Raw genomic sequence first — 25341 nt, 5'->3', positions numbered from 1 at the left:
TCCACCAGATGGGGCAGCAGAGAGTACACTGGGTGAGCAGGAGGGGGGGAACCCAGTGTACTCTCTGCTGCCCCATCTGGCGGAGTCAGGTTAAATCTGGGTACCCATTGGCAATACATAAAGAAAAACAGCGCCCTCTTTTCCTTGATGTCAACAGTCTGTCTCAAGAGACTACCCCAGTGTACGTAGTGTTGTCAGACTTGTCACACTACGTATAGCAAAAAATCCAACATGACACAGACGCTTTCCCGGTTTTAATGCATTAACGCCTCATAAATCCTGAATTAAGTTTTCAGAAAAACGTACAGCTTTACAAATAATGAAAATTATACAACAGGTCGTTTCGAGGAAGCAATCCGATTGGTTGAAACAGCCTTCTAGCCGTGGTTCAAACGAGCACCACTCCACACCTAATCAAAACAAAGAATTCAGCTGCTCTGTTCTCCCAGAGAGCAACACTAGCTAGTTTCTTGGGACATTTGTGGTCGTAGTAACTACATCTGTCATTAAAAAAATATGTTTATTCAGAAACTTTTAGTTTTAAGGGTAACTGTTGTATCGTGCATTAATGACGTTAAACCACCCCCTCGTGTAATATTGCTTAATTATGTTGCTATGCTGTACATAACTACCCAAAAAGGGGTTCCCGGATTGAAAGGTATACAGTAGTTACGTTTAGGGGTTCCAGGTCTAAATGGGTCAGGGGCAACTACACCCTTTTGGCGTCTGTGATTTAATGCAGATGTACTGGACCTCAGAACATTTTAAGACTCAACATTAGATATATAACATTCTTACACACCAGACATTTCAGCCAAAACCATGTTTAATATTTGATATGAAATATAAAATGATGTGCAAGGAAGGAGTACAGTTTAAACAGAGGAGAACACGTCATACATTGCACATTCAAGTATACTGTACAGTTCATAATGGAGGAAATCAGACACCAACCGTAATCATTTGGCTTCGTATATAGCTCTATATTCTGTTAGTTATTGCCATAGAGTGTTTGTTCAGCAACAGGGGCAATTTAATGAGTAATCTGATTATAAAGCTTGAGCGCTTTTGCGCACGCACGTGCGTGACACACACACACACACACACACACACACACACACACACACACACACACACACACACACACACACACACACACACACACACACACACACACACACACACACACACACACACACACACACACACACACACACACACACCTTAAACAACCTTTAAATGATTGACCTCAGGTTAGTTTCAGTTTTAGACTTCCATATCTGACCGTTTTTGTACTGGTCAAAAAGCCTATTCAGGCAAATAACCGATGGATGCAGAATTAAGTGATGTTTAGCACACTGATCCTTTCAGTAAACTTCACATTTAGACTGCTTAATTAAATGTTGTTTTTTTTTGCGGCTTCCACCTTTATTTTATAGAGGGACAGACAGTAGGGGGAGAGAGATTGGGGAGTGACATGCAGTAAAGGCCGCCGGGATCGGGAGTCGAGCCTGCGGCACGCTGCCAGGCTGGGGCTGCCGGCCAAGGTGCCTGGACCGCTGAGCCACAGCCCAGGCCTAGATTGCTTAATTGAAGAATATATTAATCCTTTGTTATGATCCCGCAACAGTTTGCATTTATACAACCGTCATCCTGTCATATCTCAACTGAGTACAAATCCAATCAAAAGATGTGTTTAGAAGTGTCTAAAAATACAACTATCATGTGTAAAAAAATAACATCTGAGATATTTGCAGATGTAAACAGTTTTACAAAGAATTATATTATTACTTATTGTTTTCAATACAGCTTTATTTGCTAAATGGCCATCTTTCACATCTCTTCGGAGAAGACGTTTTCCACCTGCTCTGAAATCATTCTAAGAATTAAAGATGACTGGAAGAGGTGCTCTGAAGCTGTTGAAACCAGACAAACGTAATAAAGCTTCTTTACAACTCAGTAACTCTGCCACATTTAGAACCAGACAAACATAATAAAGCATGTTTCTTTTCAACTCAAAAACTCTAATGCCACATTTAAGCAAAAATGTCATTGTATTTTTAATCTAATGACAATAAATATATATCATGTCTTTTGTGCACTGCTGCTAAGATGCTTACTTGTACAATGCTCATGCCTGGTCGAATATAATAAGACCATAGCACCTCGTCTGTCGGATGGAAACCCCATATATTCATCACTTTTCAGGATTGACAAGCTCGAAACGTGTCAATTTGCGCCGCATTTCGAGCTTGTTGGATCTTGATACTTTTGTATGACGCTGTATGAGGTCTGATTTAACAGTTAAGGCCCTGACAGATCAACAACCACACACGTAAAACATCGACACTCGAGCCAGTGGCGTGTGTCAAGTTATGCCACATGATCAGGGCCACATGATATGAGCAGGGCCTGGCTGGAAACAAGTTCTTGAGCTTAGCCCAGATACCCTGGGTAAATATAGATTTCATTTCATTTCATTTCATTTCATCACATCGAAGGTGGGAGAATCTGAAGCGTCAAAAATCCTCTCTATATATTCGGTTGCACCGCAATTATTAATGACTTGAACTGCACTATACCGATCCGGATGAATAACACACACATACTGTACACGTAGGCTGAGACTGTTGTATGTTACGTTGTTATTGGCCTCGGGACCGCAGGCGTTTTGTTTTCAAAGGAGAAAAAAAAGCCTGGGTGAGCCCAGCAGGAAAGGTGGCATATAGTAAGAGAAATCTATGAAAATCTGGGAACTAAATCGTTACCAAGAAATTTCTTCACCAATGTGTTTCTAAAGGTGTCTAATAGCATGTACTAAAAGTTTGAAATTCAACTCCCGTGGGAAAATTGAGTTATTAGCATAATATGTGACCATACCCATAACATCCTATATATGGCAAAAAAGTCCAAATTTCATCATTCTTTAAGTAGCATGTGACATATGAAACTATAGGGTTTTCATGATTCTGAATCCATTCCAAGCATTAGTTTAGCACAAAAAACACTCCTTGGGAGGAAACGGCCACACAAACGTGATGAGGTCAGCACATTTGGTCAACTGGATATGGCCTAATTTAGCCCAAGGAGTGTTTTTTGTGCAAAACTAATGCTTGGAATGGATTCAGAATCATGACATCACCCTAGTTTCATATGTCACATGCTACTTAAAGAATGATGAAATTTGGACTTTTTTGCCTTATATAGGATGTTATGGGTATGGTCACATATTATGCTAATAACTCAATTTTCCCACGGGAGTTGAATTTCAAACTTTTAGTACATGTTATTAGACACCTTTAGAAACACATTGGTGAAGAAATTTCTTGGTAACGATATAGTTCCCAGATTGGTCAAATACCTGATAAAATGCCCTTACTAATAGGAGTTGGAGTGAACCTTGTATTTCGCTAACCAATAACAGCGCAGAGGGGCGACACTCCGAATTTGGTGACGGCAATGTTCTCCGCTGCGTTCTACTGGGGAGGGGAGGTGGAGGAGGTGGGGAGCGGGGGGAGTGGAGGCCGGCTTATAGGTTGGTGAACAAATAGGAAGTCGGCGTCGGTTTCCAGCGCTAGTTTGTCCCGCCCCTCTATGCCCAGAAAAGCATAGTTCTCTTTCAGGCTACGTTGTTATGTATCTCTGTCCTTCCTTCCATTCACTCTCTGTCTTTCTCTCTCCCTGTTCCACCACTGCACTGGCAAAGCTGAGCTCTTGAACTTGAACTTTTAACAGGGGTACTATTCTCCTCATCTCCTCATGTTTACCGTTTGAAGCACTGCCGTCACCAGTTCTTCCTTTGCATGTGTTCACATGCAATGTATTATGTGCAGACCTTGGTCTATTCCATTGCCTCTCAAAAGAGCCAAGGGTCAGACTTTACAAACAAACTGCAATAAAAGTATGAACATGTCAATCTATTGATGATATTGTGTTTTGGTGGTCATTGCAGTCAACACTCGAGAAAACTGAACAGAGCTCTGAAAGACAGGTTGTGGCGCGTCCATTTATGCCTCCGGTATGACTGTTGTAAACAAACAACATGGTGATGGGCCTTGACAAGCTTTCAGTGTCTAAGGGCACTCAGGGGACTGTGTTGAGAAATCACTGTTTTAAATCACTGTTTCTCAAGATGGGGTCCGGGGCCCACCAAATGGACCCTTAACCGGTCTGGAACTCAATGTAACTGAGGGTGTACAGAATATAATGGAGACTCTCCTACCTGATTTTTGGCTTAGTAATGCGACAAAAACGAAACAATCTCCACAAATTCACGGCTTCATGGGGTGTGCAATTGATAGAAAATAAGTCATTTTTGAGTGAACTAATTCTAAAAGTGTAAATCGGGGTCCTAGAGATAAAAATGTGTATCAAATGGGGGTCCGTGGCCCAATGTATATGTTGCTGTCTGGCAGTAGCTTTTGATAACTTGTAGCTTGATACGTTTTGAGCTTGTAAATCTGCTGCTTTTGCTATTTTCTATCTACAGTATTATTTGAATGCTGAAAAGTAACAGTTTTGGACTCGGGTGGAGGTTTCCACCCGACAGACGATATCAGACTTGAAGGCCTTGAAATTAAAAAGGTTGAGAATCAGCGTTTTAAATTCCCATGAGCTGAGTGAACCTCTACATTGACGGAACAGAGAAGTCGTTCCCTTGTGAACCTCGACTTAAAACAGTAACTTATTTGTGTATCTCTATACTGATTTATCACTGCTGACCGCCATGATGTAAACAATTATATTACGAAAAACAATGCCAGTGTAATACTAGCCACCATCCCATTATACATTTCAAGTAATTGGCAGACTGGCAGCGATAAGCCAAGCATGCGACACGAAAGGATATATCACACAAAAGGTTGAGATTAGTTTTTGGTTTACTCCTGCAGCGTGCTCTTGGAGATGAAGCGGAGGCCCTCCTCTTTCAGCCTCTTCAGAGCTGGTCCATAAATGTCCTTCGTCATCGGAACCACCAAGCCCTTCTTAGTGATTTCCCCTGCACAAGTGTGAATAGAAGAGTTTTGTTACAAACTAAAGATTAGAAGAAAAAAGATTTATTGGTCGTTCAGACCTTCATCAGGATGCCTGATACCTTCATCAGGCCTTCATCAGGTGATGAAGGCCTGATGAAGGTCCTTTTTTCTCTTTTTCTCTCTACATCTACAAACTAAAACACCTTATTTTTAAAATAGTGAAAATAGCCGATCTACAAGCTCATCGCAACGTGTTATGAGCACCTATCTGATTTACATATCATTGCTGTCAGGCAGAAACCTCTTATCATCACCATATTCTAACTTTAAAAAAGAAATTCACAACACTACAGTGTCACTGTCACACAAAAGTATCAAAATTAGCAGGTACACAAGCACAAAACGCAGCGCAAATAAACCATTTTTGAGCTTGTATATTTGCTACTTTTGCTATTTTTGACAATATAGTGCTTTGTGTTCGTTGATGGAGTGAATTTTTGGGTAGATTCTTTATACCACGTTGATGAATTGATTGATAATGATAATGATAAAGCATTTATATATTATATAGCACATTTCTAGACAAAGTCACAGTGCTTTACATCAAAGCAAAGAATGGAAACAATCCCCCAGGTCATTTTGGTGTGTTCTCCTTATATCCTTAATGTCTTACTGTACCAGGTGCCATGTACATTTATTGACATGATAAAGTACTCAATCCATGGAATCAACACATGCACGTGGCATTCTTCTCATTCCCCCGAGTGAGCACTGACCATCAAGCACCATGCGTGCAGCAATGGCTGCCGGGTATCCGACGGTCTTGGCCATGGCAGAGTATCCGTCGGGGTCTCCGTAGACCACCATGCTGATGTGTTTGGTCTCCAGCTCGCCGGTCGGGTGACGAAGGCCCACGTCGTTCCGCATCACGATCAGGTCTCTCTCACCTTTATCTGAACGAGGTGTCGGAGGACATGAAAGGCAAGGGGATGAATGGGGTCACATGCATTAAAAAAAACAAAAAAGGTGCAAAATATTGAAATCAAATTGAAAAAGATTTGATCAACATTTAATTCAAATACGACTTTGATAGATACAACATGTAATAGACTAAATGTTATTTTCATATATTGAAGTTTAATACATACACTATTACTAATAGTGTATGTATTAAACTTCAATATATGAAAATAACATTGAATAGAGGAAGGGAGCGCTGCCGTGGTCCTTTGTTTGTTGATCTGAATACAGGTGCTCGTTGGCGAGGTTTAATCATGAAGATGAAGAAGAGGATCCAAGGCACTGCGTTCCAGTGAAGTGAAAAAGCCTTTATTGTATGTTAACCCAGGGGGGTCCAGGAGGGAAAATAACAAATATCGGAGTTGGAACCTGAGACCTTGACCAGCCCCATTTACCCGCTGAGAGCGGTTCATGAGGTGGAGCCGCTGCCCCCGCCGGCAGGGGGATTGGGGCTTAAGAGGTATGGCAAAGACAAGTAAGACGCGCAAACGCGGGAAGCGAACGCAGCTCGTAAATTGCAATAACAACAATTAGAATAAATTACGTACTTTTTAAGGTTTTTTTTAAGTTAAGTTTTTTTAAATTAAATGTTTTCTCAAGTTATTTTTTTAGTGTGTGTATGTGTGCGTGCGTGCGTGTTTCTTTTTTAGGTTTTTTTTTTAAAAGTTTTTTCTTTAAGTTTTTTTTTAAGTTAATTTTTTTTAAGTTAATTTTTTTGTGTGTGTGCGTTTTTCCTTTCGAAGTTTTTTTTTTAAGTTAAGTCTTTTTTTAAGTTACGTTTTTTTTTAAGTTAAGTTTTTTGTGTGTGTGCGTTTTTCCTTTTTAAGTTTTTTTTTTAAGTTAAGTTTTTTTTTAAGTTAAGTTTTTTGTGTGCGTTTTTCCTTTGTAAGTTTTTTTTTTAAGTTAAGTTTTTTTTTAAGTTAAGTTTTTTGTGTGTGCGTTTTTCCTTTTTAATTTTTTTTTTAAGTTAAGTTTTTTTTTAAGTTAAGTTTTTTTTTAAGTTAAGTTTTTTGTGTGTGTGTGCGTGCGTGCGTGCGTGCGTGCGTGCGTGCGTGTGTGTGTGTGCGTGCGTGCATGTGTGTGTGTGTTTTTGTGTGTGATACAGCTGCGCCCTCTGGTGGTGGGCGGGTGGTGTTACAGCGTGACACACACACACACAGACACACACACACACACACACACACAGACGTGATCTGCTGGGTCTCATAGTAAATGCTCACTGCGTTCGCAATCATTACACAAAAGGGAGGGCCAACGCGTTTCGGCAATCAGCCTTCGTCAGGGTCCCATGAAAATATGAAAATAGCATTTAACTTTAATGAACAGGCAAACGACGACAATATACCGGTACTTGTTTGAAACAAGTACTCATATGTCCAAAACTGTTACTTTTCAGGATTCAAATAAAAACAAAAATCACACCCGTGTGAACCGAGTGGTGCAACTCCCCCCCCCCCCCCCCCCTCTCTCACTCTGTCTCTCATTAGCAGGCAGCAGTGCAGCAATATCTTTCTCTGTTTCTGGCACAACAGCGCCACTCTTGGTACTGATTGGTACTCGTGCTCATAGTGGTCACATAGGTGAACATGCACATAGGTGAACATGCACATAGGTGAACGTCACGGACATTGCTGTTTGTTGGAGTGGTTGCACCACTCAAAAACAGCAAAAGTAGCAGATCGTTCGACAGTACTTTTGTGTGACGCCGTAGTATGAACGCGTTAATTTACAAAAACAAAACACAAAAAGTTTGAATATGGAGATCAGAGGTTTCCTCCCGACATTATACATACATTAGATATACAGTGCATTACAGCAGTGGTTCCTAAACCACTTGTAACCCGTTTTTAACCCCCCAAAAGTAGTGAAAATAGCAGATCTAAAAGGTAACAATGTGCCTGTATGTGCTGTGTTGTGTGCTTGTAGATCTCCTATTTTCACTAGATACTAATTTATGGAATTTCTTCGATTTTTCTTTTTTTTATTCATGAAATTATCTTTGATTTGGTTTTTAATTCATCAAAAGCTTTTATTTTTTGGCAATGTTTTTTGAAAATGTTTTGAAATAATAATAATTAAAAGCTAAATATTAGGAAACAAAAAATAAGGGGACCCACAAATGGGTCCCGACCTAGTGTTTGGGAAATGATGCATTAAAGTATACTGCAACACCGACATATCGGACATTGTTCAACAGACTGTGTAAAACGTACCAAAGGAGAGCCTGGCTTCCAGGTGTTTTGCCAGAGCAGCGAGGATGGTCTCTGCGTGTGGTACAGTTTCATCTCCCAACATCCCAAGCCTGACAGAAACAAGTACAAACCAAGAAGGTCAATTTTCCTTCCAAAAGTACAGAAACCTTCACAAATCTTAAAAAAAAATATATATATATATATATATATTCAAAATAAATCTTTATCATCATCACCGCTGAGTTGACAGCACCTCAACACATCCTTGGGTATTTCTAAAGAGATGGGCAGTTGCCTTTAATCACTGTTTTATGACAGGTTGAATAGACGAACAATGACTTATTGAAATTAGGTTCAAATCGTGCGCCTTTTTTTTTAACGTGGGGAAAATGGAACGTCTCCATTTGCTTTCACAGCTTCGGTAATTCAACATTTCAAGGCCGGCAGCAAATGCTGCCTTCCTTTTCAATGCTGACAGCTCAAAAAGAATCATTCGACAGAGCCTTGACCTAGAAGACACTTTTTTAAAACCAAAATTTGATTGAAAAATGAACGCGTACTTCAGATATGCCATTTCACACATATTCATAATCACATTTAAAGTGTAAACACAAAGCACACTCCATCCATCCATCCTTGACAGTGGTTCTCAACCAGTGGTCCGTGGACCACCAGTGGTCCTTGAAGGGGTTCCAGGTGGTCCCCCAGCTAAATTATGGAGATTTGGTAACCAAATAGACCCTTAGATCTTTAACTCTTGAGAGTGTAACTCGTCATTTTACGCTCTCAAGTTAAATTATTGTTAAACATCTGCATTCATTTACAAGAAATCTACACAATCAGATGTGGAATAATTGATATTTTGTTCAACGTTTGCCTGTTGTCTCTCCTATGGTAAAACATCAATACAGCATGGCATTGTGGACAAAATCGTATCCAGCGACACCAAATTATTCTTGTGTCTGAGAGACTAAATCTCATCAACTGGTGGTATGTGGCTCAAATGTAGTATAAATAATAGACCTTTACATGAACATGGTTGAAAAACTACTGATCTAGGAGAAAAGTATTGTTTAGATCCATCATCCCGTTGGCCAGCGTCGTTACCCGTTCGTATCACCAGCTGCGCTCACTGTCTTTGCTTTATAGTTTCGTAAAAGTAGTGTTGAATGGTTTGACTTCATGACGTTCAGCTAGCATCCCACGGCTGAGAGGTCGGCTGAGAGGCAAAAAGTGGTTGGCAGCCAATGAGAATGATAGCTTGCTATTACGGGCACTACGGCAGCCAATGAGAGAGATAGCTTGCTAGTCCATAAAGGTAAATCGTATGATTGTCACCATACTGTCATTTGGAGACCGCACGCAGGCACACACACACACACACACACACACACACACACACACACACACACACACACACACACACACACACACACACACACACACACACACACACACACACACACACACACACACACACACACACACACACACACACACACACACACACACACACACACACACACACACACACACACAGTGTTGTTAACCCATTGAGATTAAATTTATATTAAGATCCCCAGAATAGTGGTTAAATGCTCCAGAGCATCTTGGGTGCGCACAAGGAAAGGTGATACGGAGACTTTACCATCTCAGGGTGTCCATCCTGAAGTCGTCTCTTCCAATGTGTTCATAGACGGCTTCCTCAAAGGCCTCGGTGGAGGTGGACGTGGACACACCCATCTGCTTGCACAGCAGGCCTTTCTGTAGCATAGGGAGGAGCACAGTGGGGGTCAGTGGATTATGGCAGTAGTTCTCGTGCCAAGGACATCCCAGATAAAGTGTTTTGTGCCATGGACCCCCAGAAGGTAAGATTTATGTAAAGATATTTTCATTGGAGCCGTACAGCACTCCAATGCACAGCTTTGTGTGTACAGTATGTCCCTTGTTTGTTCTAAATTTGAGTGGTGCCTGATCGTGGTCGCTCCCTCTAGTGTTGTGGCTGTGGGTGTCTGCTGTAGCACTCTTTGGACAATTAGCTAGTCATGTATGAGCGTATTGAAGGCACTGCCCCTTTGACTACCTTAAATACCAATCCCAGTGATGTTTGCTTAACCTGTCTTGGTTCTACCCTGAGTCTTCCAAAACTAGCAAAGTGTGTTTTGAGGTCTGAAGCTTTTATTTAGTGACACTAGGTGCGTTTCCATAAAGCCGTTTTTTGCGCATTAAGGCTCTTGCGCAAAATCTCCTGGATGGAAACACATCAAAGTGCGAATAAGTCTCCATTTTTCGCAAAAACACTTTTTCGCTTGGAGGTTGCGGATTTAGGCTTTTTTGAAAAAAGGTAAATGCGCAAATAGTGTATGGAAACACTTGCGGAAAAGGTTTTTAATTAGAAAGCATTGAACTCGCATTATATCGCTTTTGAACAGTTGGAAAATAAAATAAAAACCGATGGGGAGGCAGTGGAGTGAACGGTGCATGGGAGGGTGGCTAGAGGGAGAGGGAGTGATGTTGTGGATACATATAAGGTCCCAATTTACTACTACCCGACCCGTCCGATTAATAATTGTGTAGTGTGTTCAAAGATCCCCAACCCGACTCCATATGAAGTCTGAATCCTCCCGAGTTGATCGGGGCGCTCCGATCATTTTGATATCTGGATCGCTAGGCCTACTGTATGGATGCACACACACACACACACACACACACACACACACACACGGTGTAGTAGACTAAACTTTTATATAACCTAGCTGCCTGGGTCCCTGCAGGCTATTCGATTTCGATCCATGCATATGCTTCATCTATTCTTATATATTCATTGCATAAGATAAGCAACCTAAACGTGTAGGCTAAGTTATTTACAACTGTTTGCAGCTGCAATCAATCAATTTACAGTATAAACGACCAGTATGCTCCAATCGAGTCCCGCGACATGGCTACATGTGCCCCGAATATATTAAGACAAGCATTACACAACAAATCGTTCTTTGTACGTTCTTTGACTGTATAGGTGTCAATACTGTGAAAGCAGCAGATGCCCGCTGGCTTGCTGTAGACTTGCTGACGGTCGGTCAGCCGCTGACCAGGGATCAGATTACAGCGCAGTATATCTGTATATGGGGTCCCGTCCGAAAATTGAGAGCACGCACAAGCGCATCAAATCCCTAAATCAATGGTGTGAACATGGATTAGGACTACTTTACATGAGCCTCACTTTACTGGCAAACAGTGCCAACTACTGCATATTTAATGAACTTATTTCATATGCGCATTTTATCAGTTTAATGGAAACACCGACAATTCGCTTTTCTTTTTTCGCCTTAATGAACATACGCTTCCTTTTTTCGCAAAGGCTTAATGGAACCGCACCTAGTGAGATGTTGGGAGAACCAGGAGGTGCAAGCATAGTCAAAATTGCATGAGGGCTCCGGCAACAGTCCTGACAAAGACAAAAGAGGATTCTGTCCAAATATCTTGTTCTTTGATTGACTTTCTTCACTTTTGATGCACTTTTTTTTCCACCTGTCAGTTTGTTGTTAAGAATGCAGCCCAGATAGGGCTGCATCTTCTTTGCTTGAGATTACTATATCATCAACTCTGTCTCTGCCCTTGAAAGAGTATTTACATTACTATGGGATTGTTTGAACCCAAAAAGAATGGATTCTGTTTTACCAAGGTGTAGTGACAGACAGTTTGTTATCGGAAAGCCAAGTAAGGATTTTGCCGAGTTCAGAACTGAGGGCACAGTCAACCATGGACGGTCTCTGGAGGCTTGCAAGTCCTGTATGCTGTTGTTACAGTATGGGCAACTGTTATTGTTTTATATTCTACTGTGAGGAGGAAAACCAAATTAAACTGAGTAGAGTCAATTGGAGTAGAGGCAGGGCTACAGCATGTATGGGGAAAGCGATATAAAACACTGGATGTTGGATCCTCACCCAGGTGACAGGAGCTGAGGTGTGTCCCAGCATGGGGCTGGGATCCGTGTTGATCAGGCCCAGCTTGACAAACCCAGTGACGGCGCTGGTGTAGCCCTGTGGAAGAAACACAATAATGGCCCAAATGATCATGATCAGTGGTTTTCAAAGGGGTCCTGGGGGGGTACTAGGGGGGTTAATATTGCATCACGATAATGCAAACCACTTCATACGTTGGCTATCCAACGCCCTGTTGAAGACCCCTTCTGCACTTCTCCACTATCGATTATTTTCTTTATTCCTTATTTCTTTATTATATTGATTATTTCCCTGATTAATCAATTTAAAATGTATACAAATTCAAGCATACCCACGATTTTGTAACCCATTTTTTCACCCGGTGTCAATTATCTAATGTAATCCTGGGCGCTACACTTCCTCTGCCAACCTGGGGAGGGCAGCGGACTGACCTCATGCTTCCTTCTATGCATGAGGAGTCCAAGCTGCTTCTTTTCACCTGACAGGGAGGAGTTTCCCCGGCCGGACGTAGCGCGTGGAAGGAACACGTTATTCCGACCAGTTCCTTTCCCCTCCATCAGGCGCCCCGGCTGTCGAGGGGGAGGTCAAGCACTGTATTCATATAAGTTTATAATTCCTCCAGTCCGCCACTCTGACAGAACTCAATTTGAGTCTCTCGAGTACTCGATCATTCTGATAGATTAGTCCTCTGTATACTTTTTCCTCCTTTTTTATTTTTTATTTTTTTTTACAGTTCCTGATTTTATTTTTTACAGTTCCTATAAGAAAACAAAACAAGAAATCACCCTGTTTTATACTTTCGTACAATAGTGTTGAACAAATCTAGTGAAAACAAGCAATCTACAAGCAATGTGATGCGTTGTGAGCTTGTGCATCTGCTTTTTTCCCCTATTCTTTGACATACCCAACATAGGGATGCCAGCTTGAAAGTGGTTAACTGTTGCAGGCTTGCAGCCCCTTTGGACAACTTCACGGTCCATTTATGGCATTGTATTTTTAAAACAAAATACATAAATAAATAGATCTATCCCCCACCTCAAAATAAAGTATTTTATTCAAATCGATCCATGAGTTAAATTAACTGTTGCCCCCATAAAAGTCTCTTCACCCATTGAAACCGGGAAATCATGTGTCATTTTAGATTAGATTTTAGATTTTCAGGATTCAAATCGCCATCGCTCGAAACGCATCGCTTCACGCCACGTTTTGAGCTTGTATATCTGCTACTTTTGATGCGTTTGTGTGAGGCTGTAGTGTGATGAAGTAGGGCATTCATTTACAAAAAAACCCACAAAAAGTTAAAATATGGAGATAAGGTTTCCACCCAACAGCAACGATATATAGCAACATAGGTTTCTCAGAAAACTGTTAGGATTTCGAAGGCCCTTGTAGAATGGGCCTCAGTATTAATGGGTTATATAGAGCGTCGCAGTCCCGCCCCCTCGAGAGATCCGGAAAAGAATTCCCCGTTCATTTTCCTCATAGACTTTTCAAAAAGTATTTATTTAAAGACGTTTACGCTGCGGACAAAGCCAACTGTTGTCGTGACAAATCATGACAATAAACACAATGTTTTGGGCCGAACAAATAATTAGAAAGAAGAAAAAAACGGCAGGTTACAAATTTTTTGTTTTGTTTTTCTTATTCAAAATATTGTGTTTGTTGTCATGATTTGTCACGACAAGAGTTGGCTTCGTACGACGCTTAAAAGGTCTTTAAATAAATACTTGTTGAAATGTCTATGGGGAAAATGCATTGGGAATTATTTCCTGGGCCTGGCGTCGTCATGAAAGGGGGCGGGACTGTGCCGCTCTATAATGCGCACCTTAAAGCGGAGTGTCCCTCGGATCAGGGTGTGCGCTGACTCGATGCCGTACTGCTCTGCATACTTGGTGCTGTCCCGGTTGGGGTAACCCTCCAGGTTGAAACCAGGCAGGAAGTCCATGGCTACTGAGGAGTCCATTAGAGCGCCCCCTGCTGGGATGCTCACCACCTGTAGAACAGCGGGACACAGGGAGGTAAAGCTGCGTTCACACTGGCACAAAGATACAGGCAACCATTATTTTTCAACTGAAGCCAGCGACATGAAGATACAAAGAAACAGGCTGCCATTCTTTTTCAACTGAAGCCAGCGACATGAAGATACAAAGAAACGGGCTGCCATTCTTTTTCAACTGAAGCCAGTGACATGAAGATACAAAGAAACAGGCTGCCATTCTTTTTCAACTGAAGCGAGCGACATGAAGATAGTTTGTAGCTGCTACAAAAGCTACGACAGCTACAAAGAAAGGTTGAGCTGGTTTCAGCTTCAGCTACAATGACACAAAGCTACATTGATGCTGTGTAGCTTTGTGTCTTGTGTATCTGCCAGTGTGACCTGCAAATGACAAGACGTTCGCGCACAGTAGTAACGGTTGATACGTCCAAACCAGGGGTGCCCAAAAGGTAGATCGCGATCTACCAGTAGATCACAAAGGCTGTGCAGGTAGATCACATGACATGCCCCTAAAGAGTATTTCATTTAAATATATTGAAGAAAAAAAACGATAAAAAAAACAAAAAAACATTTCTCCCCCTCTATTTCCCATTCCAAGTGCATTTGTCTTATACTGTACAGAATGTAACACGAACTCTACTATTCCGAAACCCCCTCAGGTACATATTTAAACTATTTTCAGCAATGGTATAATAATTGATTTGGTGGGTAGATCTTGCCGAGCTGGTCATTTTGAAAGTAGCTCTCAAGTCAAAAAGTGTGGGCACCCCTGGTCCAAACGTTGTGCGGGTGTCCGTGCTCTCTGGACACGACACCCAAAACCCAAAGTCTCTATGTACAGTATGGTATGGTTATGGTACCTCGTTGTCCTTGAGGAAGATGGCAGGGCTGACGGTGTTCAGAAGCACTCCGTATGGACTCCAGCTGAACTTGTAGCGCAGGGGGTTGTCGGAACACTCGGGGGCAGGAAGACCACCACAGAACGAGCTGTAGGACTCCACCTGTTCACACACACACACACACATGAGGCGTAAACATTTAACCACCAAATGAACACCAAATGTGTGGATTTTATGTGTACATGTGTGTGTGTGTGGGTGTGTGCATGTGCGTGTGCGTATAGATTGGCAGCTTTTGTTGAATGTTCCCCCCAGAATAGGCATGCTGCCGGGATCTTCATTCAATCTTTCGTCATCCACTGCAGTGCTTTTCAAACACCTGTATTCGGTTATCCGTACAAAATAACCCCCCCAAAAAAAGGTTCAACTACTTAAAGGTATATTCAGTGATTTGACTTAATTCAAATATCACTTGTTTTTTCTTTTTTTCTGGATAATCCTCGCTACTATAGAGTGTGCTGACCATATAAGGAGTTCCTCCCTGTCCCCAGTGAGCCCCTGGGGTCAAAAAACCCTAGTTTCAGTTTTGGTGGCGGGTGGCAAAGCCTTCATCCAATCAGGATGAGAGGGGCCTTCCTCCAATCATGATCGAGTGGGGGCGGGCCTTGGTGCACATGCTGTTGGCCTGTTGCACTTCCCCCCACTGTAGAGCGTGCATGTGCACATTTTGTTACCGGGGCGGACTGGGTGGTTTTCCAAATCACCCAAATCACTGAATGCTCCTTTAAAGGTGGAACGTCACTTTAGTTTAAAACACTACTCTGGATTCTTGTGCATCCAGTTTCTGCATTTCTCTTCCTGCTTTAAAATGCACCTTGTAGTGCGCTTCAGTTGTCTGAATTGTGCTATTTAAATAAAGATTGATTGATTGATTGATCAACAATGAAGATAAATGCACATCAAGGGAGTGGGTGTTTCCCATATAGTTCTTTAGGGATGAGCCGGTGAGCTGTTCTGTTCCTGACGTCAGCATGAGGAGAGAAATGAACAACGTGGCACACATAGCATAGCAGGCTGTTTGCTTTGCAATCAATATGGCGACACACTGCTCACTATGTCAACATATGTTCAAACAATCCTTATCAACACTTGCACACAGTAACTGACCACCCCATGTCTCACGGATGCACGCACGCACACACGCATGCACACGCACGCACGCACGTGAGCGTGCGCACACACACACACACACACACACATACGCGCTTGTATACAGTACGATGACACATCAGTGCATTCACTCACAGTGCAGCCGTCAGCCTTGGCTTGGTCGATGCACTCCATAGCCAACATGTGGTCGATGCCAGGGTCCAAGCCCATCTCGTTCACAATGGTGATGCCCGCCTCCTCAGCGCTGGAAGGCAGAGAAAAGCAGCAGCACGTTTTTTATAGAATGCACAATGACACATCATAGTTGATGATGAGTGCTTCCCAGACACTGGGTCAGGACTTATTTGTGGGTTGCAGACTCATTTTTTTGTGGGTCGTGAGTAAATATATTTTTTTCCCGTTTCCTATACGTTTTTTTTTAATTATTATTATTTTTTAAAATCTTTCAAAAAAATCTAACATTTTCAGAAGTAAAATAAAGATTCATATGTACAAAACTAAATCAAAGAAATTCCATAAATAAATGAACTTACAAGAAGTAGTGAAAATAGCAGATCTGCAAGCTCACAATGTGTCACGATTGTGTCCCAGTTTCTGGAATACTTTGAATTGATTTGGCTTTTATTGATGCAATAAATCTCTATCTCTGTTCCTGGTTTATATTTTTCCTGTTCCAAAATGTTTCTCAATAGAGTGACAGAGTGACAGCTGACACGGGTCAGAAATATCAGTAGAATAGTGACTAAAGACATGTTCAGTCTAGGGGTGCAACAGCTTTTTTTAAATGAATAAAATGTAATATGTAAATAATTGTCAAATCTGTATGGTAGAGTATGTATTTGAAATACAATATAACTTATACAATTTTGTCTCCCTGCTCTTCTATGAATACATTTGGATCATGCCATGTCTCACCTAGACACAGGATCTGATACAAATTGTGACCTGATGGTTGAGCAAGTAGGCAGGCTCAATTTGCTCAATGGTACAAACTCCAGCACTTGTGCAGGAAACCAGGTTCAAATCCAGGGCAGAAGAGTGTACTTTATATTTCCAAATAGTAGCCCGGGGCGTAAAGTCTGTTTGGCCGGGTGTTTAAATGGAACCAGGCGGCTATTTCCAGTAGGGCTACTATTTGGAAATATACGGTAGCTTTAATTGAACGATTCCATTTAATCGAGTATTTTGATTTAGAAAATGAAATGCAATTTTGGGTTAGAAATGCAACAGTTGCAGGCAGCCCCCATTTCAATACATGATTCAACACATTCACAGTCATAAGGACTCTCCTGTCCTGATGTCGGATCATATTGATTTTCTCTTTGCAGTGTTGATTTCGTCGACTAAAACTAAGGCGGAAAATGTTCGTCGACTACCTTTTTCCACTGACGAAAACTAAATGAAAACTAAGCTATGATGACTAAAATTAAGTTAGTCAACAAATCAAAACTAGACTAAAATGTTAGGAAGGGACTAGTGGACAAGAGATGCAGTATAAGTCATTTTACACTTGGTTGCATGCTGAAAATAGCAGCTCTACAAGCTCACAACGTGTGAGCTTGTAGATCGGCTATTTTCAGCAAGTGTAAAAACAGTCATTACGACGTCATCAAAGCCCACCAAAATACATTTTAGTCGACTAAATCAACTGTAGATTTAGTAGACTAAAATCTTATGATATTTAGTCGACTAAAACTAGACTAACACTAAAACATGCCAGGTAAAATGTGACGGAAACTAAATTAAATGAATGACTAAAACTAAATCTGCCAACCTGTGTTCCAGCTCCTTGAGGCCAGGGGTCAGGTAGCTGGCGGTCACCATGTTGACCTGGGCCTTGATGCAGTGCTTGGCGATCTGTGAATGAAAGGAGTACGGCAGCAGGCTGGAAGGGAAGAGGGAGAGGACAAAGTTAGAACCACTGGAAAGTAAACCAAAGAAATATGCTTGAAACTAGTGAAACTAGCCAATCTCCACACTGGCATGGCACTGTGTTTGTTATGTGATGATGAGGCATATTGTTGCAGAAACCTCTTATCTCCAGATTTAAACTTTGTGTTTTTTCGTAAATAAACGCCCTACTTGATCGATGTGCATACCTCCACGTCAGTTATAAAAACACAAGACTTATATGTCACATAATGGCACCTACAGTATGTATGTCGGCTATGTATGTATAGACAAATTCAGAAACGGGTCTCATGGTCGCAGCGAACGCATTTCCTGTAGGCGGAGACGACATATCTGCAGTGTAAACTCGCAGGTCTTCTACTACATTGAATGGTAGAGTGACTGATGTTAGTCTGCTCAAACGTTACTCTTTTACCTGCTTTTTACTAACACTAACTTTACAAAGATGCCCAGAACATCGGGATGAACCTGTGTTCATCTTTTTCACCTTTGGAGAGAAACAGAATGTCAAAAGATACACCGCGGTGGCTGAGACCTTAGAGTATATATGAATAGAGACGGCACCCGGAGGAAACCCTGAGGAGAAATGGACATAGTGGCCGAATTTGGTATTGCAGCGTGGGCCCAAACACATGAACGCGCTGGTCTGTTGACTATCATTGTGCACGTTCACGATGACACGTGAACGCTGTTTCATACGTGAACGCACGTGAACACGTGTAATGATAGTCAACGGCAGCGCGTGCATGTGTTTGGGGAAAATCCATCCTAGAATGCACTCCGGAAGGAGGAGAGAAATCGCCTCATGCGCTTACGATGGACACCACCAGGCAAAAGAAAACGTTAAAGGTTACTTTAGTAACCACGGTTGTATATATAAATTGAACGAAATACCTTTCGTTTATGGGTAGGTTTCCTTCAAAACCTAGCTGCAGAACATTATTTTATGTACTCCCAGGACAGAAAATTCTAGAATTTTCGCTGTCCTGGGCTCTAAGGGTGACGTAGGAAGCCACGCCTATCCCGTATAGATACCTGCGTGGCTACGTCAGCCCTCATTCGGAACTTTTCTTCTGCTTTAGAGAACAGAAGGGCGTTCCACGAAAGGTATTTCGTTCAATTTATATATACAACCGTGGTTACTAAAGTAACCTTTAACGTTGTATTATATAGAAATTTCACGAAATACCTTTCGTTTATGGGACTTTATGAACTCCCGTGACCTGAACTTCCAGTGGGTCCCAGGTAAACCTTTTGGGAGGGGCTCGGACCCTTTTGGGTCCAGAACCTAGTCCTTGTGGAGAGCAGGAGGCAGCGCTATGCTGCCCTGATGCCTTACTGAGCAGCGGCCCCCAAGACCGCGTGCGCTAGCGAAGGCGCTGCCACATCTAGGTTATAGTATGTGGCGAAAGTCGAGGGTGTAGACCAGCTTGCTGCTGTGCAGACTTCCTGAATGGAGACACCCTTGTAGAGTGCCCAGGAAGCTGCCACACCTCTTGTGGAGTGGGCCCTCAGGGCTTGAGGGGAATCCACGCCTTGGCTAGTGTAGGCCAGACGGATGGCTTCCACTATCCAGTTAGAGATAGTGACCTTCGTGACGGGCTTTCCTTTGGTCCTGGCACCCCAGGACACAAAGAGTTGGCTTCCTTGTCTGAAGGGAGCCAGTCTATCCGCGTATATGCGTAAAGCTCTGACTGGGCAGAGGCAATTAAGCCTGCTGTCTTCGTCAGAGGAGAACGGCGGGGGATGGAAAGCCTGTAGGTTCACTGGCACACACACTGAGAGAGCATTTTTGGGAATGAAGGCGGGGTTTGCCTTTAGGGTGACCTTGGTCGACCCCTCATCGAACCTCATGCAGTCTGGAGAGATCGAGAGCGCATGTAGGTCGCTGACCCTTTTTGCTGTCGTGAGTGCGATCAGGAGAGCCACCTTCAGGGTTAGGAGCTTGAGGCTCACGGTTTGTAGTGGTTCAAAGGGTGCTGTAGCCAGCGCCTTTAGAACCAGGGACAAATCCCACGAGGGAACGAGGGATCTGCATGTCCTATGTTCCCTGCGTACACCCTTCATGAATTGTTTTACCAGCGGGTGCTTCCACACCGTCTGGTTATCAAAGCCTGGGTGGCAGGCAGAGATTGCCGCCAAATGGACCTTGACTGAGGAGAGGCCTAGACCGTTGTCTAGGAGCTCCTGCAGGAATGACAGGACGTCGATCACTGAGGCCTGGTAGGGGACTGTTTGGTCTGGTCTTCGTGAGCACCAATGCTCGAAGACGCGCCAGGCTGTGTCGTAACGGTCCCTTGTTGACTGGGCTCTGCCTTTCTGAATCGTTTCGATTACGTTCGGAGGTAGACCCACGGCAGTCAACATCACCCTTTGACGGGCCAGACCCATAGGTCTAGGTCCTGGGGGTGAGGGTGGAAGATCTCCCCCCTCGCTTGAGAGAGGAGATCCGCTCGAAGGGGAATTCTCCACGGCTGGTCGTAGAGGAGAGGGGTTATTTCCGACCTCCAGACCCCCCACGACGGGGCTATTAGGAGCACCTTCAGACCCTGAGTCCTCACTCTGTCCAGAGTGGGGCTGATGAGGGATAGCGGGGGAAAGGCGTAGAGAAGGGTTTTGGGCCATTGGTGTGACAGAGCGTCTAGCCCCAACGTTGATGGTCCCCTGATTGCGAAGAAGAGGGGACACTTCGTGTTCTCCTCTGTGGCAAAGAGATCCACCTTGGATTTCCCAAACCTGCTCCAGACCTGGGCCACTGCATGAGGGTGTAGTGACCAGTCTGAGTAGCGGAGAGGTCCTCTGGACAGCAGGTCTGCCCCTGTGTTCAGAAGACCTGGGACGTGACACGCTACTATTGAGAGGACGCGTGTGTTGCACCACAGGATCAGTTTCTGAGCCAGTTGATGAAGACGAGGGGACCTGAGTCCACCTTGTCTGTTGATGTAGCACATGGCCGTGGTGTTGTCTGTCCTGACTAGGACATGGCAACCCAGGATGCGCTGCTCGAAGTGTTTCAGGGCGAGGAAGACTGCCATGAGCTCTAAGTAATTTATGTGAAGGGCACGTAGTGGCCCCAACCATAAACCTCTGGCTGTGAGTCCTTCCATCGTGGCTCCCCAGCCTGTCATGCTGGCGTCTGTAGTGATGACTTTCCTGATCAGAGGCTTTCCCATGGGGACGCCCTCTGAGAGGGTTTTCCTGTCTGACCACCATTGAAGGGCTAGTATGCATTGTGATGTTACTGTTACCTTCTGGTGCCGACGGTGCATTGGTACATGTAGAGAGCCTATCCATCGTTGGAAAGGTCTCATATGTAGCCTTGCTAGGCGGATTAAATAGACCGCAGAGGCCATTAACCCCGCCATCCGGAGGCATGCATGAAAAGGAATCGAGCGTCCCCTTTTGAATGACGCCACGCACTGCAGTGTTGCGTCTATTCTCTCTTGGCTCAGGCGGGCCGTGTAAGAGATTGAGTTCAGTGTTATGCCTATAAAGTCTATTGACTGTGTTGGCATAAGCATGCTCTTCTCGTGGTTTATTATAAACCCAAGCGAGTCGAGGTGGCTGAGCACACGATGTGTGTGCGACAGTGCTTCTCGTGGAGAGTCTGCAAGTAGGATCCAGTCGTCTACGTATGTAGCGAGACGGATCCCTTGCTGTCGGAGCGGAGCGATAGCTGCCGCGGTGCACTTTATGAAGACTCTGGGACTCAGTGACATTCCGAAGGGAAGGACTGTGTACTCGTACACTTTTCCTCTGAACCCGAAGCGCAGAAATTTTCTGTGCGGCGGGTAAATCGGAATGTGGAAATATGCGTCTTGCAGGTCTATTGACGTAAACCAGTCCCCTTCGCGAATTAGGCGTAGGAGGACTGGTGGAGTAAGCATTTTGAATCGCAGCTTTTTTAAGTGACGATTCAATGCCCTCAGGTCTAGAATGGGACGGAGTCCGCCCCCCTTTTTCTTTACCAAGAAATAGCGGGAGTAAAAACCGTTCATTGATTGGTCGAGGGCCACCTCTGTGATGGCGCCTTTCTGCATTAATGAATTGATTTCCTCTTGCAGAATGGCGGCCTTTTGCCCGCTCGCTTCTGAGAAAATAATTTTCCTGGAAGTGGGCGGTTTCGAGGCGAACTGTAGCCTGTATCCTGTCTGAATTGTACGGATTATCCACGGGGAAGCCCCGGATATCCGCCATTGTGACAGATGACGTGACAAAGGGTTCCCTGTGCTTGTCAGCGTGGTGCATGGCCTGCCTAGGGGAAGACTTACTTTGTGTGAAATGTCTCCCTCTAGTGAATTTTTTCGGTATTGAGTTTGGAAAAAATTGGCGTGGAGTTTTTGGCCTGTGACAGCTAAAGCTGTCACAGTGTGGGTTATCTTTCCCACTGGGCCTATGCCCTTCAGAGTTGGTTTTATTGTTTTTTGTGTTTTTTGTTTTTTTGTTTTCTTTATTGAACAACGTGGAAAAACATACACCTGTGAATTGCACATAACAATTTTCGGGGTCTGTACAACGGTGCTCACAGCACTGTGTACAGGCCCCCTTAAGCGCTTCAGCGCAGGCTCTGAGGTGAGATCTGTGATCCCCACCTCTGGCCTTGAACTCTGAGTGTGGTGGGGAAGATGACCCGGCCCGGGCAGGTCATTTGCGCTTCCCCTGGCCTCGGCCTCTGGGAGCGCTCCTGGCCTTGTAGGGCGGCGGAGAGGTGCGGCGGTCTGCTCTGCCTCGGCCTGCAGGCTGTCGCTGTCTATCTCCGCTCCGGTCCTGGGACCTGGGTTTGTCATCGGTCTTGGCCTTCCAGGGTGCCTTCTTAGCCTTGGGGCGGCCTACCGGGGCGGCCTGGTTGGCCAGCGGTTCGAGCGCCTTCATCGTCTTGGTGGAGGACTCGAGCTGTTGGATGGTCTCTGACATCTTGGCCAGAGCGTCCTTAAACATACTGTCTGGGTGGATATTTCCAGCCACAAACTCTTTCTTTGTCTCCAGGGAGATGGCGCTGGTCTGATCGACCCAACGCCATCTCTCCTGGAGGATGGAACATGCCATTGCCTTGGCGTTGTGGAGAGTGGAGTCCCTCTGGAGGGTGGCCATCTCGTGATTCAGGCGGCGTAACTCGGCCAGGTCTTCTGGCAGTTCCGCTAGCTGGACTTTAATGGACTTCTGTCCCATCTCAATGAGGAGGCTCTTCATGGAACCCTGGAGAAGTGCTCCTGCATTGAGGGCCTTCGCCACGAATGACATGTGTGCATACTGCCACTTGTTCAGTTTTGAGGCTTCCCTCACGCTGCTGGACAGGAGCTGCGGTTCCTTTACGTGGTGATCCACTCTAGGAGCTGCAGGGTTGGCCAGGTAGGCCGCTATAGCCTTGTCCATAGCTGGCATGAAGTCTATGGCGAGGGTTTGTTTATCTGGTATGTAGTTGGGCCCCTTGGCGCTGGCCTTGGGAAAATCCACCTTCAGGAGGGGTTCGTCCCAGGCGTGCATCATGGCCTCCTCGAAGCCCTGTGCCATAGGGAGCTTCTGTCTTCTAGGTGCAGGGGGGGGGGGCGGACTCATCAGTCCTGCCTTCCCATGGTAGTACCTTGACAGTTGACTTAGGCCATGTGTGGTTACAACGTGCACTAGCCTTCCTGTATATCTCGTAAATATTGGAGTCATCCATGGGGGGTACAGGAGGCGGGGGGACAGGAGCCCTGGCTTGCTGGTGCTCCTGTATGTCCATGGCATCCAGGTCGTCGAAGGGGCGACGAGTGGTGCTGACGTAGTCCCCGGGGGAGAGGTCATCATGGCCATCTCGCTCGTCCGCGTAGGCCTCGTCCAGGACGTGGTAGTCCTGGAGTTGCTCCTGGAAGGAAGGGAGCTCGTCATCACGAAGCTCCCCTTCCTCCCTGGTAGTCCAATGCTCCCCACCGGGAGACATTGCGCGGTCTGGGGAAGGGTCCAGGCGGTCCACCATATAGCTGGGTGCAACGGCAGGCTGTCTGCGTCTAGCTGTATGTCTGGGCGGGCACTCAATGGTGGCCTGCACGACGTGTTGTCGAGCACGTGGAGCTGGGGAAGAGCGGCGCGGTGCGAAGGTATCCCTTGGCCTCGCGCCATGAGCCTCGTAATCAGTGGCCTCGTGAGCCCTGGTTGCAGAGGCTGAAGTAGCGTACCTGTCTCGGCTAGCGCCGGCAGGTGCTGCTCTTGAAGAAGAGGCTCCGGTTGGGGCTCTGTTGCCCGAGTAGTCGAGCCTCTGTCTCGGGGTAGCTCGTTGTCCCTCTCCGGTGGTGACGCGGGGCCAAAGCCCCTTTGGCGGGACTTGTATGCGAGCTCGTCGCGGGGGAGGAGTGGGGCTCCTCTCTCGGAGTCCGTGGGCGGCAAAGTTGTCATAATACCTTTGGACACGTCCGAGCCTGTTGTTTAGGACGTCGTCGTCCATTTTCTCACAATGGAGGCAAACGGGACCGATTTCCTCCATGGACTCACGGGTGTGGGTGAGGCCGAGACAATACATGCACTCGTCATGCCCGTCTTTGCCCGACATCGTGTTCCCGCATCCCCAGGTGGAGCACGTCTTTTGTTTGGGGCCTTCTTGACAGTCGGCGGGCACCGGCTGTCCTCGATGGCGTCTTTCCCCGGGCTGGGTCTCCCTCGTCAGCGACATGGTTGCTTGTAGAGAGAGGAGTCCGAGTGCTTAACAGCCACAGGTTTATCTTCCTCGTGGCGTGTAATAGTAGACCACAGGCGTATCTGCCTAGTAGCGCTAAGCTAACTATGGATAGCTTTAAGCTAACAAACGCTAGCTTTAGCGAGAGAGAAAAAGAGGCGCGAGCTGTTTTTTCGACAAGCTAGCGTAGCAACAAGTTGCCTAGAACTCACTTGTGTCGAAGTTCGGCTTTTTTTCTCGAGAAGTATCCTTCTGTTTGCTTCGAGAGTGTGCCAGAGATCTCACGGTCCTAAAGAATTAATCTCTCGGCCGAGTTTGCGAGATATATTACCCTGCACACACTGGAATGTTAAAGTTCGTTCTCGCAGCTTAGCAGAAGAAAAGTTGAATGAGGGCTGACGTAGCCACGCAGGTATCTATACGGGATAGGCGTGGCTTCCTACGTCACCCTTAGAGCCCAGGACAGCGAAAATTCTAGAATTTTCTGTCCTGGGAGTACATAAAATAATGTTCTGCAGCTAGGTTTTGAAGGAAACCTACCCATAAACGAAAGGTATTTCGTGAAATTTCTATATAATACAACCTGGGAGGCCCAAGACCACCTGGCGCAGAACTGTGACGCAGGA

The 25341-nt window shown here is 44.8% G+C and overlaps 1 protein-coding gene across 2 annotated transcripts in view; it reads right to left on the bottom strand.

Moving 5' to 3' along the window:
- Positions 1-3258: 3258 nt before the first annotated feature.
- Positions 3259-25341, bottom strand: part of aass (aminoadipate-semialdehyde synthase) — a 42528-nt gene continuing 20445 nt past the window's right edge. For both annotated transcript variants that reach the window (XM_079501509.1, XM_079501508.1), the window contains exons 16-24: positions 17930-18040; positions 16291-16399; positions 15007-15147; positions 13976-14143; positions 12133-12228; positions 9837-9952; positions 8210-8298; positions 5753-5929; positions 3259-4999 (exon numbers count right to left, since the gene is read on the bottom strand). In XM_079501509.1, coding sequence (XP_079357635.1) covers positions 4881-4999; positions 5753-5929; positions 8210-8298; positions 9837-9952; positions 12133-12228; positions 13976-14143; positions 15007-15147; positions 16291-16399; positions 17930-18040 — 1126 coding nt within the window. In that variant the 3' untranslated portion in view covers positions 3259-4880. The remainder of the gene's footprint in view (positions 5000-5752; positions 5930-8209; positions 8299-9836; positions 9953-12132; positions 12229-13975; positions 14144-15006; positions 15148-16290; positions 16400-17929; positions 18041-25341) is intronic.

This window comes from Electrona antarctica (genome assembly GCF_951216825.1).
Source record: "Electrona antarctica genome assembly, chromosome: 5".
In the NCBI taxonomy this organism is placed as follows: domain Eukaryota; kingdom Metazoa; phylum Chordata; class Actinopteri; order Myctophiformes; family Myctophidae; genus Electrona; species Electrona antarctica.
Note: the sequence above shows the minus strand (reverse complement) of the source record. Positions and strands in the feature narration are given on the sequence as shown.